Source organism: Somniosus microcephalus, chromosome 3 (genome assembly GCF_052327205.1).
Source record: "Somniosus microcephalus isolate GS21.2 chromosome 3, FLI_Smic_1.0, whole genome shotgun sequence".
Classification (NCBI taxonomy): domain Eukaryota; kingdom Metazoa; phylum Chordata; class Chondrichthyes; order Squaliformes; family Somniosidae; genus Somniosus; species Somniosus microcephalus.
The window spans coordinates 12,369,035-12,390,250 of record NC_140989.1 but is presented as its reverse complement, the minus strand read 5'-3'; the positions used below and the strand labels follow the sequence as shown (position 1 = coordinate 12,390,250).

The 21,216-nt window shown below is 53.2% G+C and overlaps 1 protein-coding gene across 3 annotated transcripts in view; it reads right to left on the bottom strand.

Moving 5' to 3' along the window:
• The window catches only part of phactr2 (phosphatase and actin regulator 2), a 203,460-nt gene that overhangs the window by 21,686 nt on the left and 160,558 nt on the right, over nt 1–21,216 (bottom strand). For all 3 annotated transcript variants that reach the window (XM_085979209.1, XM_085979212.1, XM_085979210.1), the window contains 2 exons: nt 20,306–20,520; nt 10,910–11,066 (listed from right to left, as the gene is read on the bottom strand). In XM_085979209.1, coding sequence (XP_085835335.1) covers nt 10,910–11,066; nt 20,306–20,520 — 372 coding nt within the window. The remainder of the gene's footprint in view (nt 1–10,909; nt 11,067–20,305; nt 20,521–21,216) is intronic.

The following is a 21,216-nucleotide window of genomic DNA, read 5'->3' as shown; positions in this document are numbered from 1 at the left end:
CGATGGGGTATACTTTGTGCCCCGTGTATGTCTGCAATACTAGTTCCGTATCCCGTAGGGGAATATGCTTGAATAACTTTTTATAATCATGCTTATTCATGACCGTCAACGCCGATCCGGTGTCCACTTCCATTTTCACTTGGACTTTTGCAATCTGTAGTGTGATCCAGATAGCTTGTCGGTCAGCTTCATTACTCACATTGTGAATTCTCAGACTATCCAGTTCCTTGCAGTTGGAGTGTGAGTCCGAATTCTGTTCTTCCGGACTCTTCCTAGTCACCTCATGTACCTTCCTGTACCTCTTTTGTGGTGACTCATTATTGTTGGTCTTCTTTCCTGACCGGCATACCTTAGCTATGTGACCGAGCTTGCCACATTTCCTACATTCCTGGTTTTTAAACCAGCATTGGTTCTGGTCGTGTGTTGTCTTCCCACAACGATAGCATTTCGTTGTACCTGAAGTAATTTGCTGCACACTGAGTGCCGCTGCCTTTAGCTGCATTTCCACCGTTCCTTTCGCTGCGGCTTCGTTCGATGCAGCAATAAGGACAGCCTTATCAAGTGTAAGATCGTTCTCTTCGAGCAGTCGTTTTTGTGTTTCTCCCTTCGACATTCCGCACACGAATTTGTCTCTGAGTGCCTCTGCCAGATTTTCCCTAAACTGACAGTGTTTCGCTAGCCTACGCAGTTCAATCAGGTACTCCGCGTTGCTTTCCTCTTTCCGTTGCGTTCTCGTGTAAAATTTGGATCGTTCCACTAACATCAGTGGTGCGGGGTTAAAATGATCCTTCAGGACAGCAACAATATCATCGAAAGTCTGATCCGCCGGTTTAGCTGGTGCTAGTAGATGCTTCAAGAGCCCGTATGTCTTTGTGCCCATCGAGTTTAGCAAGGTTATAGCTTTGTCATCTTCTTCTATTTTATTGGCCTCACCATAGATCTCAATGCGTTCCACATACGTGGCCCAGTCTTCTACCTCGGAATTAAAATCGTTGATGTTACCACGCTTAGGCATCTTCCTCTCTTCCTGATAACACCACGGATTATTTCTTTAAATTTTCTTTTTTTTTCTTCAAGATGGCGGTTCCCGCGAAAATGGCGGTTTCCCGCGCTTATCTTCTCTCCCTGCCCACTTCAATGGCGGTTCCCCGCTTCTGTCTTCTTCTCCGCCTAATGGCGGCTTCCCGCGTTTCTTCCCCTGGCGGGAGGGGTACACTTTCCCCACGGGCGACGGCCGCTGGCTTTCAGGTTCACAGCCTGCGCGTCGGCTTCAGTGCTTTCCCTTTTCTCGGCAGGGCAACCGGCGCTGGGTACCCCGTTGACGGCGAACAGTTTCAGCCGCTGGGCTGGCTCTCGCTCAGTTCCCCTTGCTCGGGCTCTGTCTCTCTCCCGCTCGCTCGGCTCTACCAGCGCTGGGTACACCCCGTTGACGGCGAACAGTTTCAGCCGCTGGACTGGCTCTCGCTCAGTCTCCCTTGGTCGGCTCTGCCTCTCCCGCTCGCTCGGCTCCCAATCGCGCCTCCCAGCCCTCTCGCAGTCCGGTGCTTCCCTCCCCGGCTGCGGCTGAGTTTTTATATCTTCCCGCGCCTACGCTCCCGGTCGCAGTGCTTCGTGGCTTCGGTCGCTGCCCGGCCTTTTTCGCCGGTCGCGGTCTAGCTGTCTCACGACGCCGTTGCGTCCCCAGCCTGTCTGTACCGCGGCTTCCTTGCTCCACGCTGCCCCAGTCTCAGTGCCTCTGGGCCCGACTTCTGTCCGGCTCCTTTCCCCCTCGACCGTGGTCGAGTGCACCGCCCTTATCTTCCGGCTATTCTTTTACTTACGCACAGTCACCGTGGCCGGCTTGCTTCTCGTGCTGATCGGCTCACTCCTCACCGTGGCAGAAGGGACAGTCAGTGCCTGTTGCTGATGGAAGTCTTTGTCTCTAACTTCTTCTTCCTTTCTAGTTCTGCAGCCTCGAGTTTTCTCCCAGCAGAACGACGAGGGCGGTTGCCTCTTCTCGACGCTCGTTAACTGCTTCGGAAGTATTGTTGCCGCAGGGTACGATCGGACTCGTCGCCACTGTAAAGTCTGTGGGTTGTTTAGTTAATTAATACACAGACTACCAGAGTAACTTAAAACAGGACTTTACTATTCGAAGGTCAGGGCGAATCTGCCCAATAAATCCTGACACAGCACTTATATACCGGTGTGGTCACCGTCGGTATTACAGTATACAGAAGCCAACAAAGTAGTGCAACACCTAAAGTAGTTCTCTTAAAGGTGGACGGTTACATACAATAGTTCTCTTAAAGGTAGACGGGTACATACACTACAGTGCCAAGTGTGGCAACATGTCACCAAGGGTGAATTCTGCGTCAACCATTCAGACGACATAACTAGGAGTCATGGAGAAGCTGCTAGTACTTAAGAAGCACACACACCAGGACACACAGAGCTAGGAGGGCAGGCAGTAACTGTTAACAATAGGTACAACAAAAATATAAGCGCTGGACTGACAGACAGTTGTTAATTAAGATTAATTTTTAAATTGTCATCCTGGTTTTCAAATCCCTCCATGGCCTCGCCCCCTTTCCCGATCTGTGTACAATTTTGGTCTCCTTACCTAAGGAAGGATATACTTGCCATAGAGGGAGTGCAATGAAGGTTCACGAGATTGATTCCTGGGATGGTGGGACTGTTGTATGAGAAGAGATTGAGTAAACTAGGCCTGTATTCTCTTGAATTCAGAAGAATGAAAGGGGATCTCATTGAAGCATACAAAATGATTACAGGGCTTGATAGGGTGGATGCTGGGAGAGTGTTTCCCTTAGCTGGGGAGTCTAGAACCAGGGACCACAGCCTCAGGATAAAGGGTAGGCCATTCAGGACTGAGATGAGACGAAATTTCTTCACACAGAGGGTGGTGAATCTTTGGAATTCTCTACCCCAGAGGGCTGTGGAAGCTCAGTCATTGGGTATATTCAAAACAGAAGTCGATAGATTTCTGACTAGTAAGGGCATCAAGGGATATGGCGATAGGGCCGGTGAATGGAGTTGAGGCAGAAGATCAGCCATGATCTCATTGAATGGTGGAGCAGGCTCGAAGGGCTGAATGGCCTCCTCCTGCTCCTATTTCTTATGTTCTTATCTCTGTAGTCTCCTCCAGCCCTACAACCCTCCAAGATCTCTGTGCTCCTCCAATTCTAGCCTCTTGCGCATTCCCGATTTTCATCGCCCCACCATTGGTGGCCGTACCTTCAGCTGCCGAGACCCTAAGCTCTCTGCTGTCTCTGATTGGCAGCCGGAGAAAGACTTGCATTTATATAGCGGCTTTTGCGACCTCAGGACGCCCCAAAGAGAATAACAGCCAATGAAGTACTCTTGAAGTGTGGTCACTCTTGTAATGTTGGAAACGTGGCAACTGACAGCAAGCTCCCACAGACAGCAACGAGGGGAGTGGGACCAATTGGACGGCTCTTTCAAAGAGCCGGCACAGGAAGAATGGGCTGAATGGCCTCCATCCGGGGCTGTATCATTCTATGAAGGAGGGAGAGAGGCAAAATATTGCAAGATGCATGAATTTCAGTGGGTCTTGGAAGTGGCGAGAGGTTAACTGCCCACTGTCTGTGATGGGGAGGGGCGTAGCCAGGGAGACAATTACTAGGAAGGGAAATGAGAGAAGGTTTATACCATCACACTTAGGCTCGTTCATCCTGTCTCGCTTCAGTTGATAATTCTCCATACTCAGTCAACAGCTGCCCGCGGAAATATGTATAATCAACTGCTCTCAATTCTAGACAAGTGTGTAACAATGAGGTCATAGTCATTAGTTCCTCAGTCCCTATGTCTTCATCTTCCAGTGACACAGTGACCTTTGCCGCTTTAACAGAATCATGACAGTAGAAGGTGTAAGAGGCTGTGTAAGTGCAGAGCGATGATTCACTGCTGATTCACGTTAGGGACCATCCATAACTCTCTAACTCTCCTCATCTCAGTCCGAAATGGCCGATCCCTTATTCTGAGACTGTGACCCCTGGTTCTAGACTCCCCAGCCAGGGGAAACATCCTCCCTGCATCTACCCTGTCAAGCCCCTTAAAAATTTTATATGTTTCAATGAGATCACCTCTCATTTTTCTAACCTCGAGGGAATATAGGCCTAGTCTACTCAACCTCTCCTCATAGGACAATCCACCAGGAGTCGGTCTCATGAACATTTGTTGCACTCCCTCTAAGGCAAGGATTCCAAAACTGTACACAATACTCCAGGTGTGGTCTCATCAAGGCCCTATATAATTGCAGTAAGACTTGCAGTAGGCTGGGACCAGATAAAATGACCATGAAAGCTGCCAAATTGTCATTCAAAAGACATCTGGTTCACTAACAGCTTCAGGGATGGGAACCTGCCACCCTTACTGTGTCTAGACTCCTGTTCTGGCCCATCGTGTGTGGTTGGCTCTTAGTGGCCCAACAAACTCAATGGTTTTAAGAAAAAACTAGGGATAGAATTGAAAAGCAGAGAAGTTGTGTTAAACTTGTATCGAACCTTGGTTAGCCCACACTCGGGAGTACTGTGCACAGTTCTGGTCTCCATATTACGTAAAGGATATAGAGGCACTGGAGAAGGTGCAAAAAGGATTTACACGGATGATACCAGAACTAAGAGGCTATAACTATCAGGAAAGACTGAACAGACAGGCTCTTTTCTCTAGAAAAGAGAAGGCTGAGAGGTGACCTAATAGAGGTCTTTAAAATGATAAAAGGGTTCGTTCGATAGGGTAGACGTAGAGAAGATGTTTCCACTCGTGGGGGGAATCCAAAACTAGGGGTCATCAATATAAGATAGTCGCTAATAAATTAAATAGGGAATTCAGGAGAAACTTCTTTACCCAGAGAGAATGTGGAACTCGCTGCCACAGGGAGTGGTTGAGGCGAATGACGTAGATGCATTTAAGGGGAAGCTAGACAAGTACACGAGGGAGAAGGGAATAGGTCATATTGATAGAGTGAGATGAAGAGGGGAGGGAGGAGGCTCGAGTGGAGCATAAGCACCGGCACGGACCAGATGGTCCGAATGGCCTGTTTCTGTGCTGTACATTCTATGTAAACTCCTAGAAGACCTTGTCAGGGTAACAAGGGATGCCAGTGTCACTCAGACCCCAAGAGCACATAAACAAACCACAGCACCATCGGAATGCGGGTGGCATCATGCTAAAGTCCAAAGTGGCAGCAAATTGGCGAGGTTCCACTGGGACCAAGCTTTCTGCTTTGGAAGTCCCTGGCACCACGCTCAGATTCCAATCTCCCCCCACCCCCCAACCCACGTGAGGTCCCATCTGCCCTCTCAGGTGGACATAAAAGGTCCCCTGGTAACTATTTTGAAGAAGAGCAGGGGAGTTCTCCCCGGTGTCCTGGGGCCAATATTTGCCCCTTAACCAAAGTCACTTAAAAAAACAGATGATCTGGTCATTATCACATTGCTGTTTGTGGGAGCTTGCTGTGCGCAGATTGGCTGCCGCGTTTCCTACATTACAAAAGTGACTCCGCTTCAGACAGTATTTCATTGGCTGTGAAGTGCTTTGGGACGTCCCGAGGTCGTGAAAGGCGCTATAGCAATGCAAGTTCTTGCTTTATGCTGCTGCAGTGAAGATGCCGGCAGTTCCCCAGGGAGTGGGGGGGGGGGGAGGGATGAATAGATACGTTAGAGATCGGCCTGACCTCAGCCGGGCTGACTGTAGGATCACTGCAATTGGCCTCAACATTCCTGGGATCGGGAGGAGGGGAAATAATAAACCAGGCCGTGTTCCGACTACTGATCGTCACCCAGCAACCCCTGCTCAGGGTGCACGTCAAGTGAGGACAGGATCGGATTTGGTTGTGATTCCTCTACGGTTGAATAGCCAACCGCACTGTTTGGACTCGCTCGTGGATAATGGCTATACGTGAGTGACTGCACCCCAGGAAGGATTTAGTGCTTTCAGTACAGGAGATGGGGAGGGGAGGAGAGGCGAGTGGTGGGGAGGGGAGGAGAGGGGAGGGGAGGAGATGGGAGGGGAGGGGAGGAGATGGGTGGGGAGGAGATGGGTGGGGAGGGAAGGGGAGGGGAGGGGTGGGGAGGAGAGGGGAGGGGAGGAGATGGGTGGGGAGGGAAGGGGAGGGGAGGGGAGGGGTGGGGAGGGGAGGGGTGGGGAGGAGAGGGGAGTGGTGGGGAGGGGAGGAGAGGGGAGGGGAGGGGAGGAGATGGGTGGGGAGGGGAGGAGAGGGGTGGGGAGGGAGCAGAGGGGAAGGAGAGGGGAGGGCGAGGGGAGGCGAGGGGAGGAGAGGGGAGGAGAGGGGAGCAGAGGGGAGCAGAGGGGAGGGAGAGAGGAGGGAGAGAGGAGGAGAGGGAGGAGAGGGGAGGGGAGGGCAGGGAGGGGCGGGGAGGGGAGGGGAGGAGGGGGGTGGGGAGGGAGCAGAGGGGAGGGAGAGGGGAGGAAGAGGGGAGGCGAGGGGAGGAGAGGGGAGCAGAGGGGAGGGAGAGGGGAGGAGAGGGGAGGGAGAGAGGAGGAGAGGGGAGGGGAGGAGGGGGGTGGGGAGGAGAGGGGAGCAGAGGGGAGCAGAGGGGAGGAAGAGGGGAGGCGAGGGGAGGAGAGGGGAGGAGAGGGGAGCAGAGGGGAGGGAGAGAGGAGGGGAGGGGAGGGCAGGGAGGGGAGGGGTGGCAAGGGGAGGGGAGGAGAAGGGCGGGGAGAGGTGGGGAGGAGAGGGGAGAAAAACTGATGAGAAGAAAAGCATAAAATCTCTACGTTTTTCTCCGCACCTCTCTTGTACACTTCCTGCGCGACACAGTCCGAGGCCCGAGAGTGGGTTCCATTTCTCTCGTCCTCTTGACTGGGGGCGAAGGCTGACCTCTGGAGAGCAGCTGAAGGAAAATGGAGGGGAAATGCCAAGGCCGTCTCGGCCCCGAGGGGAAAGGGTGCCCCCATCCCCAGGGAGAAATACTGCAATCAACAGCTCTGACCGAGGGACCATCTGAAAATCCTCAACACGACGGGACCAGGCGAGGACGGCTCAGTGAGATTAGCCAGCGAGTAGCTGGGCCAAGCAGTCCAGGAAAGGCCCAGGCTTGATCCAAGGCCTGTGCTGAATGAAGGTGTTTACCCCACAAGAGGCTGCCTTTCTGCTGAAGTTAGTTCGTTAGGCTGGAGCCAGGAGTGACAGGGTCATTTTAAGCTAAACTGCCGGTAGGAAACCGTTTTTCACCGCCAAAGTCAACAGGAAGTAAAATCGGACGGCTGATTCAATCTCATCAGTTTCCCGCTGGGCGAGCTGGCTTAAAATTACTCCCCACACCTCCCGGCGTAGAGAGGTTTCTGCTCTTTATACAAATGTAAATTACAGTCGGTCCCTAACATATCGCTCATTGCAAGGTGCTCAATGCAGTGTGTATGTAGGAGAGGGGAGAAGGGGGGGCTTAGTGACAGCTGCGAGTGCCACAACCTGTAATTACTGACAGGATTCCTGTCACCAGAGAGAGAGAGAGGGAGTGTGAGAGAGAGAGGGAGAGAGAGAGAGAGAGAGAGAGAGGGAGTGAGAGAGAGAGAGAGGGAGTGAGAGAGAGAGAGAGGGAGTGTGAGAGAGTGAGGGAGGGAGCGTGAGGGAGGGAGGGAGGGAGCGTGAGGGAGGGAGGGAGTGAGAGAGAGAGAGGGAGGGAGAGAGAGAGGGAGTGAGAGAGAGAGAGGGAGTGTGAGAGAGAGAGGGAGGGAGAGAGGGAGTGAGAGAGAGAGAGGGAGGGAGAGAGAGAGAGGGAGGGAGTGAGAGAGAGGGAGGGAGGGAGAGCGGGAGGGAGGGAGTGAGAGAGAGGGAGGGAGGGAGAGCGGGAGGGAGGGAGGGAGTGAGAGAGAGGGAGGGAGGGAGAGCGGGAGGGAGGGAGTGAGAGAGAGGGAGGGAGGGAGGGAGGGAGTGAGAGAGAGGGAGGGAGGGAGAGCGGGAGGGAGGGAGTGAGAGAGGGGGAGGGAGAGGGAGGGAGGGAGAGGGAGGGAGTGAGAGAGAGGGAGGGAGTGAGAGAGAGGGAGGGAGGGAGAGCGGGAGGGAGTGAGGGAGGGGGCGAGAGGGAGGGAGAGAGAGGGAGGGAGAGAGAGGGAGGGAGTGAGAGAGGGAGGGAGGGAGAGAGAGGGAGGGAGTGAGAGAGGGAGAGAGGGAGGGAGAGAGAGGGGGAGGGAGAGAGAGGGAGGGAGAGAGGGAGGGAGTGTGAGAGAGAGGGAGGGAGAGGGAAGGAGTGAGAAGCAAAGGAGGAAACCTTTGTGTTTGGCACCACGTGACCCCTCGCCTGGCACCGCGTCACCCCTCGCCTGGCACCGCGTGACTCCTCGCCTGGCACCGCGTGACCCCTCGCCTGGCACCGCGTCACCCCTCGCCTGGCACCGCGTGACTCCTCGCCTGGCACCGCGTCACCCCTCGCCTGGCACCACGTGACCCCTCGCCTGGCACCACGTGACCCCTCGCCTGGCACCGCGTCACCCCTCGCCTGGCACCGCGTGACTCCTCGCCTGGCACCTCGTGACCCCTCGCCTGGCACCGCGTCACCCCTCGCCTGGCACCGCGTGACCCCTCGCCTGGCACCGCGTGACCCCTCGCCTGGCACCGCGTGACCCCTCGCTTGGCACCGCGTCACCCCTCGCCTGGCACCGCGTGACCCCTCGCCTGGCACCTCGTGACCCCTCGCCTGGCACCATGTGACCCCTCGCCTGGCGCCGCATGACCCCTCGCCTGGCATTGTGTGACCCCTTGCCTGGCACCATGTGACCTCTCGCCTGTCACCACGTGACCCCTCACCTGGCACCACGTGACCCCTCACCTGGCACCACGTGACCCCTCGCCTGGCGCCGCGTTACCCCTCGCCTGGCACCACCTGACCGCGGCAGCCAGGCGGCGTCTCCTGATTTATAAATGTTTTTGCCCACAGTGATTCCCCTTGTCTGCTCGCCCTCCCTCCCTCTCACTACCTCAGACACACTCGCCCACACAATCACCAGGCACCCAGTGCACTTTAATCCTCACACACACATGGACGGTGTCACTCAGCGAGAGACACACGTAAGCAGACGCCCACACACGCACATACAAACTCGCACCCACTCTCCGGCATCACTGCGATTGTAGGGTTTATAAAATAAAGGAAGTGCTGGATTGTCTTTACAGATTAAACTGCTGGACCAGGCTCACTGTGCCATTTCGCAATTTTCTTTTTTGGCTTTTCAATTAAAAAAAAATAGGCTGAAACAGAATTCAGAGCATCTGAATCATCTCAATCAAAGTAAAGAGAGAGTGATGAGACAGTCTGGGCGGATGGGCGGCCGGAAGCCAGACTGTAAAAGGATGTCAAGTGCCGTTGAAGCACTCAGACACAGTCATAATGTGAAACAAGATAGGCTGCTGCCTTCTTTAATTCTCCTTCTACCTCATACATATTAACACAATACCAAGCATTGCGTTCGCAAGATGTCATTAAAACTATTACATCTTGGGGGCTGAAAATCACTGTCAGCGCTTGACATTTTAAATGGGTTAACACCTTGTTAAAGTACTATCGCAAAATGGGCCGCACTCTCGTCTCTGATTCAGAAGGTTGTGGGTTCAAGTTCCCACTCCAGAGGCTTGAGCACATAACCTCGGCTGACACTCCAGGGCAGTACTGAGGGAGCGCTGCACTGTCGGAGGGGCAGTACTGAGGGAGCGCTGCACTGTCGGAGGGGCAGTACTGAGGGAGTGCTGCACTGTCGGAGGGGCAGTACTGAGGGAGTGCGGCACTGTCGGAGGGGCAGTACTGAGGGAGTGCTGCACTGTCGGAGGGGCAGTACTGAGGGAGTGCGGCACTGTCGGAGGGGCAGTACTGAGGGAGCGCTGCACTGTTGGAGGGGCAGTACTGAGGGAGCGCTGCACTGTCGGAGGGGCAGTACTGAGGGGGCGCCGCACTGTTGGAGGGGCAGTACTGAGGGAGCACTGCACTGTCGGAGGGGCAATACTGAGGGAGCGCCGCACTGTCGGAGGGGCAGTACTGAGGGAGTACTGCACTGTCGGAGGGGCAGTACTGAGGGAGTGCTGCACTGTCGGAGGTGCCGTATCTCAGACAAGACGTTTAACCGAGGCCCCGTCTGCCCTCTCAGGTGGAAGTAAATAATCCCATGGCCATTATTGAAAGAAGAGCTGGGGAGGCCAGACCGGGTAGGGGTGACTGTTTCCATGAATAATGCTAAGTGAACTAATTATGTTTTTACAACATTGTTTTTAATTGAATTGAATTTCACAACTTACCAAGGTGGATCCGGGCTACTCATCCAGTGCTCCTTTTTTCCTTGGATTTATTCAACATTAAACACATTTACAACATCGTGATCATTCCTTTGTACCAGAAAATCTTTCCTTTACCAGTTATTAGCGTCAGAAATTAAAGTTCAAGTTGTTGCCCATCAATATTAATCGACTGAACTTCAAAAAATACCATCCTTAAATTATATTCCCAATAATAAATTCACACGGCCTTATTATGCTCTTTCAGTCTATATTTCCCACATTACAACAGTGACTACACGTCAGAAAGTACTTCATTGGCTGTAAAGCGCTGTGGGACGTCCCGTGGTCGTGAAAGGCGCTATAGAAATGCAAGGCTTTCTTTCTTATCTTTCTTTATATCTAATTCTCTTTCAGGCTTATTCTTCTCAACTTATAGAGCATTCCATCTTTGAATGGTGCCGAATGGTATTGTAGCCACTACATTACCGTTCCCACGACAATGGCCAGTCTCTCTCCTCCCTCAACCCCCACCCTCCCCCCGCCACTGGAATAAACAGCTGTTTACTGAAGGGGTTAACAGTGAAGCTGCACGGGCAGTGGGCCGGGTGGCACCGCCGTGCTGTTTATTTATGAATGAGCGGGGAAGTTTAGCGGCTGGCCTACCTGATGAGTTTGGTCCCAATCTGTTGCCGGAGTTCCATGCGCTCCTCGTCCGATCTGCGGGGCAGGATGTTCTTCTCCTCCAGCTCCTGTTTCGTGGGCCGGTTGCGGAGTTTAATGGCGAGCGTGTCTCTCCGTCGTATTTTATTGGCAAGGGCACCTATCGAGGAAGTCACAAACCCGCGGTTACTGAGCATCGCTGCTTGTGGGAGGGGTGGGAGGAACACAGGGAACGCTTACATAGAAACATAGAAACATAGAAGATAGGAGCAGGAGTAGGCCATTTGATCCCTCGAGCCTGCTCCGCCATTCAATGAGATCATGGCCGATCATCCAAATTCAGTACCCTGTCCCCGCTTTCTCCCCATACCCCTTGATCCCTTTAGCCTTAAGAAATATATCCAACTCCTTCTTGAATATATTTAATGAATTGGCATCAACTGTCTTCTGTGGTAGAGAATTCCACAGGTTCACCACTCTCTGGGTGAAGAGATTCCTCCTCATCTCTGTCCTAAATGGCTTACCCCTTATCCTTAGACTGTGACCCCTGGTTCTGGACTCCCCCGCCATCGGGAACAGCCTTCCCGCATCTAGTCTGTCTAGTCCTGTTAGAATTTTATAAGTTTCAATGAGATCCCCGCTCATTCTTCTAAACTCTAGCAAATATAAGCCCAATCGACCCAATCTCTCCTCATACGTCATTCCTGCCATCCCAGGTTTCAGTCTGGTGAATCTTCGCTGTACTCCCTCCATGGCAAGAACATCCTTCCTCAGATAAGGTGACCAAAACTGCACACAATACTCAAGGTGTGGTCTCACCAAGGCCCTGTACAACTGCAGCAAGACATCCTTGCTCCTGTACTCGAATCCTCTCGCTATGAAGGCCAACATACCATTTGCCTTCTTAACCGCCTGCTGCACCTGCATGCTTACCTTCAGCGACTGGTGCACAAGGACACCCAGGTCTCGTTGCACTTCCCCTTTCACAACCTATTGCCGTTCAGATAATAATCTGCCTTCCTGTTTTTGCCACCAAAGTGGATAACCTTGCATTTATCCACATTTTACTGCATCTGCCATGCATCTGCATAATCGCCCAACCTGTCCAAATCGTACTGGAGTTTCTCTGCATCCTCCTCACAGCACACACGCCCACCCAGCTTTGTGTCGTCTGCAAACTTGGAGATATTACATCTAGTTCCCTCATCTAGATCATTAATATATATTGTGAATAACTGGGGTCCTAGCACCGATCCCTGCAGTACCCCACTAGTCACTGCCTTCCACTCGGAAAAAGACCCGTTTATTCCAACTCTTTGCTTCCTGTCTGCCAACCAGTTTTCTATCCAAGTCAGTACCTTACCCCCAAGCCCATGTGCTTTAACTTTACACGCTAGTCTCTTATGCGGGGCCTTATCGAAAGCCTCCTGAAAGTCCAAATACACCACGGCCTAGAAATTCAGTATAGCCACTTTTGGGGCGGTAAAGTCGGGCGGGCGCTAAAGTTTGCGCCCGCCGGAAAGTGGAGGCCACTTCGCCGATATTCAGTAGCTTTGGCCAAGGAGTTTGGGCGAGAGCTAAAACTGGCGTTGCACCCCTCTCTTTAGGCGCTAAGCCGGCGGTGCAGAGTGATACCGCCGAGGCCGGGCGCAGCGCAGGTGCGGTCATGTTTTGATTGACAGCAGACACCCTGACGCCGGCCAGCTCTTAAAGGGGGAAGGGTCGACTTGGTCTGCTGCCACGCCCTGGATACTGCAGCCCCCCAGCTAGGCCTAAACACTGCTGCTGGAGAGAAATAGCGCCAGCAACGATGCAGAGGGCCCGTGAGCGAGCGCAGCACTTCTCTGCCCATGATTTGAAGGTGATGCTTAGGGGTTTGGAGAAGAGAAGAGATATCTTGTGCCCGGACAGTGGCAAGAAGGCTCCCAAGAGGCTGTACAGGAGAGCCTGGAGGGAAATCGCCCAGAGGGTCACAGCCAACAGCGATGTCCCCAGGACTGCTGACCAATGCCGGAAGAAGTTTAACGACCTCACTCGTTTGGTCAGGGTGAGTACCCTTTCCAGTGTCCTCCTCATCCTTGCATGTGCACCTCACATTATGGGCAAAGGGACCACAAAGGCCTAATGGCCAGCCCTCCTCCAGCAGCTATGGCACTGGCATGCTCATCGATAGCACTTTCTGCACTTTACACACTGGCCAAGCTATTCGACCATGGGAGGCAGTGCACACACCAACAGGGCACCACACTAGCCAAGCTATTCGACCATGGGAGGCAGTGCGCACACCAACAGGGCACCACACTGGCCAAGCTATTCGACCATGGGAGGCAGTGCACACACCAACAGGGCACCACACTGGACTTAGAGGCCGTCCTTTCTCTTGCAGGCCAAGCTGGCGCAGAATCTGAAGAGCCGGACTGTCACCGGGGGAGGCCGTTCCCAGTTCCAGGAGCTCAGTGACCTGGAGGAGCGCGTGGCTCGACTCATGCGTGCCCGGGTGATTGGCCCCGTTGCTATTGGAGATGCCGACCCTGTGCTGGGCCCCAATGGTAAGGACATGACCGTTTGGACCTCTCTCGTTCCCCTTGCGCTTCAGATCTACATCCTTTGCCACTGTCCCACCAATGCTCATAATGCCACCACTCATGCCTCCCTCGCTGATGCCCTGTCCTCACTCTAAAGCTACTCTTGTGCCTTCCTGCTTTCAGCTGGTGAGGAGGAGGTCCCTGAAGCTGCGAGTGTCAGTCCCTCAGAAGAGGAGGACGACGAGGAGCAAGAGGAAGGCGGCTCATCGGGGGAACCCTCATCCGCGCCAGGGGATGGCAATGGAGGGGACACGTCTTGCCTGGAGGAGAGCCAGGGGGAAGTGTTGCAGGGGGGTGTAGCTCCTGTGCCCAGTGGCGTCCAGCCACGTGGGAAGGGTCGGCCAGCACGGCTGCCTTCTCCCCAGAGGGGGGAAGTGTTGCAGGGGAGGGCAGTTGCTGAGCCCAGTGGCGTCCAGCCACGCGGGAAGGGTCGGCCAGCTCGGCCGCCTTCTCCCCAGAGGGAGAGTCCGGCCTCCAGTCCGGAGACGGTCCTCGCCCAGGAGGTGCGCCTCCTTGATCAAATGTCCGCGGACTCGGAGCGTCGCCACACCGAGTTCATGGGGGTTGTGGCACAGTTGCCTCAGGCCATTGAGTCCCTGGCTCATAGTGTGGCCAATTTCGGGGACTCACAGGCCAGGGGTTTCGAACAACTCGCGGCAGCACAGGCCAGGGGTGTCGAACAATTCGGGGCATCACAGGACGCGAGTCGGGCAGAATTCAAGGCATCACAGGAGGCGAGTCGAGAGTTCATGAGTGGTGCCGTGCAGACACTGGCTGGTCTGATGCGGGCACAGACCAGGGCAGTACGGGCACTCACTTCTGCCACACTCGCTGTGTCACGGACGCATCGCCAGGGCACCCGCCGCGCTGCTGCAGCACAGCGGTCTGGCCTTCACCAGATTGCTGCGCTTGCTGCAGTGCCAGCCCGGCCGACTGCCAGTGTCTCTGGCGACCAGCGAGCGCCTGGCATCAGCCAGCTTGCCCCCATTGCTGCAGCCGCCACTGCCACTCCCCCAGCAAAGCTGCGACGAGCTGCTGGAAAGACTGATGCTGGCCAGCCACAGCTGCAGCAGTCAGCAGCCGGCCCCTCCAGGGCCGGACCTCGTCTAAGCCGACCCCCAAGGGCATCTGCCGTCACGCATTGTGCCCCTCAGGAGCCTTCCCCCAGCCTTGCAACACCCACAGGGCCCAGGTTGAGGCGGAGCAGCAGGTCGGCCAGGGGCCGGAGAAGCCTGCACAAGGACTCGCCCTCTCGGCACACAAAGTAGAGTGTGTTGCCAAATGTTTTTTCATATGGGGGTGTTTGTGTTCTCTATGGGGGGGGGTTTATTTTGGTAAGGCCGAAGATGAAGGCAAATGTTTTTTTATATGGGGGTGTTTGTGTTCTGTATGGGGGGGTTTGTCTTGGTAAGGCCGAGGATGAAGGCCAATTGGATGGACAAGTTTTGTTATTCCTCCCCAGGTTGTGGGAGTGAGATATGTTTTTGACTGTTTTTTGGGGGTCTTGTCTGTTTTTGTGTTTCATGTGGGAAGGGCCCTGAGTTTGTTAAATAAAGCTTTTTATTTATTCAGCTTGTCCATGTGTGATGTTTCAAGTGGTTGTTGCGTTAACCGGCTGAGGGCTTGCGGAGCGGCTGCATTCAGGTGCGTTCATTGCCACAAGCCATTCCCTGACAGGGGGCCTAGAAGTGTCGTTGAATAAGCCGCCGACGGACGGCCCTTGGACCTTGTGGCTCCCTCCTGGGCTGGTACTCCTCCTCCTCCTCCTCCTCCTCATGGTCCTCCTGCTCGTCCTCCTGAGGTGGTGGTCCAACGTGAGGTGGCAGTGCCTGAGTCCTGCGGATAGCCAGGTTGTGCAGCATGCAGCAAACGACGACGAACTGGGAGACTCTATCCGGCGAATACTGTAGAGATCCACTGGAGCGATCCAGGCAGCGGAACCATTGCTTGAGGACGCCAATCGTTTGCTCTATGATGTTCCTTGTGGCTTGATGGCTTTCGTTGTATGCCTCCTCAGCAGGGGTCCTGGGCGCGCGGAGCGGGGTCATGAGCCATGTACACAAAGGGTAGCCCTTGTCCCCGATAAGCCATCCTCTTGGGGGAGGCTGTGCCTGGAACATGTCAGCCACAGTAGTCTGGCGCAGGATAAATGCATCGTGGCTGCTTCCTGGAAAGCGGGCATTGACAGCTAGGATGCGCTGCCTGTGGTCACACACCAGCTGTACATTGAGGGAATGGTAGCCCTTCCGGTTGCGGTAATCCTCGGCATTGTCGATAGGTGCCCGCATAGCCACATGCGTGCAGTCAATGGCGCCCTGCACCATGGGGAAGTCGGCGATCCTCGCAAATCCGACTGCACGCTGCTCCTGCCTCTCTAGGGTCATGGGGAAGGAGATGAATTGGTGTCTCCTTGCGAAAAGGGCATCGGTGACCTGCCGGATGCAGCGATGCACGGCAAACTGGGAGATGTTCGCTATGTCCCCAGCAGCGGCTTGGAAGGAGCCGCTTGCATAAAAGTTCAGAGCCACCGTGACCTTCATTTCCACCGACAGAGACGTCCTGCACATCAGCTGTGGACGCAGATCTCTGTGAAGCAGCTGGCAGATCTCTGCAACCACCTCCCTTCTGAAGCACAGCCTCTTAACACAATGCGCGGCAATCATGGTGAGATAGGACACCTGCTGCCGGTATTCCCTGAGTGGGTAAGGCCTACGTTGGCGACGCCTGATGGCCCCTCTGCGTCTAGGCATGGCTGCCCCTCTCACACAGCGTCTGCGAGCTCTTCGCACATAATGCTGGAACTGAGGGTTGCAACCCCATGCAGCCCCCATAATATACTTGCAAACAGTGAAATCACAATGAGTCAAATTTCCAAGCTCTGGCCAGAAGCCAAAAATACCTCTCCTATGTTGTCCCAAATCAGTAAGGTCTGTTCCTTGGTCTCTGTTCAGAAATCCAAAGCACTAAAGTCATTGCAGCAAAATGGCTGGCCTTTATAGTTCAGTGTAAGTGCCCTTTAATTAGCGCTCCCCGAGGCCCGCAGGGCCTCTGCTGCGTTCCACTTCACAGTTCTTAACAGCGCCATGCCCACATTGGGCGGGCGCCACTGAAGTTCCGGTTTGGGGCGCACAAACAGCGTTGCACGACGAAATGACGTCATAAGCTGCGCGCGCAGCTGAGCGCGCGCAAACACTTTGCGCCGACGCTAACTGTCAACTGAAGTTGGGCGTAGGCGCAGATCGGTCTGCGCCTGGGCGCTAAGTGCCTAGCGCTCGAAATCTACCCCTCTTATGGCGCTAACGGCTGGCGAACGCAACTGAATTTCTAGGCCCACATCCTTATCTATTCTACCAGTTACATCCTCAAAAAATTCCAGTAGATTAGTCAAGCATGATTTACCTTTCGTAAATCCATATTGACTTTGTCCGATCCTGTCACTGTTTTCCAAGTGCTCTGCTATTACATCTTTTATAATGGACTCTAGCATTTTCCCCACTACTGATGTCAGGCTTACCTGTAATTCCCCGTTTTTTCTCTACCACCTTTTTTAAATAGTGGGGTAACATTAGCTACCCTCCAATCCATGGGAACAGTTCCAGAGTCTATAGAATTTTGGAAGATGACCAGCAATGCATCTAGTCTGTCTATTCCTGTTAGAATTTTATAAGTTTCAATGAGATCCCCTCTCATTTTTCTAACCTCTAGCAAATATAAACCTAATCGACCCAATCTCTCTTCATACGTCATTCCTGCCATCCCAGGTATCAGTCTGGTGAATCTTCACTGCACTCCCTCCATGGCAAGAACATCCTTCCTCAGATACAGTACATCAACTGTGTTTAAAGGAGGTCTTTCAAATGATTAAAGGGATTTGACAGGGTCGATGCAGAGGAACTATTTCCTCTGGCGGGGTGATAACCTTAAAATTAGAGCCAGGCTGTTCAGGGGTGAAATCAGGAAGCATTTCTTCACACAAAGGGTAGTGGAAATCTGGAACTCTCTTCCCCCAAAAGGCCGTGGATACTGGGGGCCAATTGGAGCTTTCGAGACTGAGATTGAAGGGTATGTTAGCCCTGGAGGGGTGCAGCGCAGAAAGATTTTTGTTGGGTATGGGTATCAAGGGATATGGGGAAAAGGCGGGTAGATGGTGTTGAGGTACAGATCAGCCATGATCTGATTGAATGGCGGAACGGATGTGAGGGGCTGAATGGCCTCCTCCTGTTCCTATGCCCGCGATTTGACACAGTTAACGTTACATTTCAATCTTAGTCAGAGAGATCTCAATGGTGGCTCATGTGGAAGCTGAAATGTGGGTGTCTCAGATTGGGGTTAAGACACATTGTTGGAGCAAAAGGGAAAGCACTTTAATTTGGATCTAACTAACCTGGGGGTGTTTCATGGGAGAGTGCAGAGGGGGCTTTACTCTGGAGTTAACCTCTGGCATACCTTACCTGGGAGAGTGCAGAAGGGGCTATATTCTACATTTAACTCATGGCATCTCAGAACAAGGGTTGCTTAACGGGGTCGTGCACATGCAGCCCTACAGGGAAGCTGTCCCCAGTTGGTCAACCTATCTTGGGCAGACACGAACTCGACCTGTGTGGAGTAGAACACTCTGGAAGCACCATGATGGGACTGTAGAGGTGTCAGGCACCCAGCTGATCGAAGGAAAGAGAAAAATCGCAGAAGTACCGTGTGACATGAATCTTGTCAGTCATGTGGAAATGACTGATGAAATAATACTGGGCGGCCTGCTGGTGGCACTGTCCAGGGAGAGTATAAATACTCGGGCATGGGCCCAGCTGGCTCAGGACATTCTTTAACAGGAACTAGTGAAGGACACAACTAGACCTCCATGTTGTAAAACAGTTGATTAAAGCCTTGTTTAACGCTTAGACCAAGTGCCTAGTAGTTTTCTTACATCACCGTACATAACGTCTTTGAGACTCGATCCAGAGACGCTTCACAAAGATAGAAGGGGTGAGAAGCGTTCCGTACCACAGCACCTACAGCTGCTGGTGAGACCACTTTGGAAAGGGTTGTGCTGCAGCTCATAGGGGATGTGGTCGTGAAGTGGTTCTCTTACTGGACTAGTTATCCAGAAACCTGGCCTAATAATCCAGCAGTTCAAATCCCACCATGGGCGGTTTGAGAATTTAAATTCAGTTGAAATAAAAACCTGGTCTCAGTAAAAGTGACTGTGAAGCTGTCGGATTGTCGTAATAACCCGACTGGTTTCACTAATGTCCTTTAGGGAAGGAAACCTGCTGTCCTTACCCGGCCTGGGCCTAGCTGTGACTCCCGTCCCAGTGGTTGACTCTTAACTGCCCTCAGTCAGGGCAACTAGGGATGGGCAATAAATGCCGGCCTTGCCAGTGACACCCATGTCCCGAGAATGAACCAATCCGACTGCTTGCTGCCACCAATCCCATCCAAAGACGTCAATACTCCTTCTCATGAGCAGTTAGGTTGGAGCAGGAAATACTGTGCCAGGGCGTTAGGATATTTTTATTTGTTCTTTGTAACGTAGCTGGCAGTGTTCATTGCCCATCCCAAGTTGCCCAACAGCTATTAAGGGTCAATCACGTAGTGTGAGACTGGAGTCACATCCAGGATTGGTCGGCTCCCTTCCCTGAAGGACATTAGAGAACCCCAGTTGGGTTTTTACGACAATCCGGCAGTTCTCATGGTCACTGCGTTTCTGGTGTGGACTCGCAGATTACCAGATTGATGGAATTCTATGTCGCAACTTGCAACGGTTGGAATTTGAACTGGCAAACCTCTGGAATACTTGCCCAGTATCAGAACCACTGGACTGGGAGTTCCTGACATGGCCAACTGGCGGTGGGTGGCGGGGGTGGCGGGGGTGCTGAGCGGAGGGCAGGTATTTTCTCCACAAGGTAACTCTTGAAATGAGAGCCCTTCTGGCTGGTCCATCAGCACAGGGCTAAAACTGGACCATGCGGGAGATGCAGGAAGAGCCAAATATGGAGCAGGGAACATAACCTTCTCTGAACCAAGCGAAACAAAGAGTCATTTGAAATTTGCCATCTGGCTTACAATCCCCTTCCAGATTTCGGGGTCCAGGTACAGACATCACTAAAACCTCATGGACAGGTACAAAAAATAATTTAAAAAGCTAATGGAATGTTGACCTTTATCTTAGGGGCTGGAATATAAAGGGCTGGAAGTGCTGCTACAGTTATAATAAGCTCTGGTCAGCCCCTATCTGGACACTGCGTTCAGTTCTGGGCCCCGCCCCTCAGGAAGGATAGATTGGCCTTGGAGGGGGGGCAGCGCAGATTCACCAGAGTGATACCGGGGCTGAAAGGGTTAAATTACGAGGACAGGTTGCACAGACCAGCCTTGTATTCCCTCGAGTTTAGAAGATTAAGGGGTGACCTGATCGAGGTGTTTAAGATGATTAAAGGATTCGATAGGATAGAGAGAGAGAGAAACTATTTTCTCTGGTGGGGCGGGGGGGAGTCCAGAACAAGGGGGCAGAACCTTAAAATTAGAGCCAGGCCGTTCAGGGGGGATGTCAGGAAGCACTTCTTCACACAAAGGCTGGTGGAGATCTGGAACTCTCGCCCCCAAAAAGCTGTTGAGGCTGAAATTTTCGATAGAAATTTCAAAACTGAGTGATAGATTTTTGTTAGGTAAGGGCATTACGCGATATGGAACCATTGAGTTGAGATATGGATCAGCCCTCATCTAATTGAATGGCGGAACAGGCTCAAGGGGCGGAATGACCTGCTCCTGTTCCACCCCCTGTACGAGGTGTTATCGATAGCACGACGATCAGAGTTCTTACTGTTTAAGCATTCGTCGTCAGAATCATCTTCGTCAGAATCATTCTTGTATTGCAGCGAACTGTCGGAATCGGAGTCGCTCCCCAGCGTCTCGGGATAGGCTACGCTAGGAATGACAGTGACCAGCGAGGATTTGTCCAACTGCACGCGACTCTTCTTGGTGAAGTGGCTCACCCCCGTCTCCGGCTTCTCGCTGCTGTCAACTGCACCGGAGCTGCTGCTCAATAAAAGTGAAGCAGAAGAGAGGCGGTTAAGACGGGCACCAGTTCTGGGGGGGCCCCCGCACAATGCTCAGCGAGGCCTTGACATCGCATTGAGCGGGCAGCCAGCATCAAACGCAAAACCAAAAAAAAACCACAGGCGCACAACTCTTACCACATTCAAAATAGCAATCCTGTAGTCTCAGCCTAGTGCCTGCAGGTTAGGGATGCCCCAACCCTCCGGGATCACCATGGAGTCTCCAGGAACTGTAGATTAATCTCCAGGACGCTGCTGCCAGCACCGCCCGGGAGAAAAAATATCACAGGGGCATTCCAAAAAACGATATGTGGGAAAAATTCAGTATCGCCCCGTTTGGGGAGCCATTATCGGCCGTGCGCAAAGTTTAGCGCCTGGCGCTAATTATCGCCTCCGACAGCAAACTTGGCTTTTATCGCCCCTGGAGGTGATTGGAGCGCTAAATCAGGTGCTTCACACCTGTCTTAAAGCGCAAAGGCCGAGGAGCGAGGCGCTACCTCAGAGCGCTGGCGAAGCAAGGAAGGGCAAATCAAAATGAACCTGCAAAGTGCTGCTCAGTACTCAAAACCCCTTCACACAGCGTTGAATCTCTCCAGAAGTCTCTCTCTCTCTCTCAGAATGCGTGGTGCAAAAATGTCACCAACAAAAAAAGGCAGGAAGCGGTCGCGTTTAAATA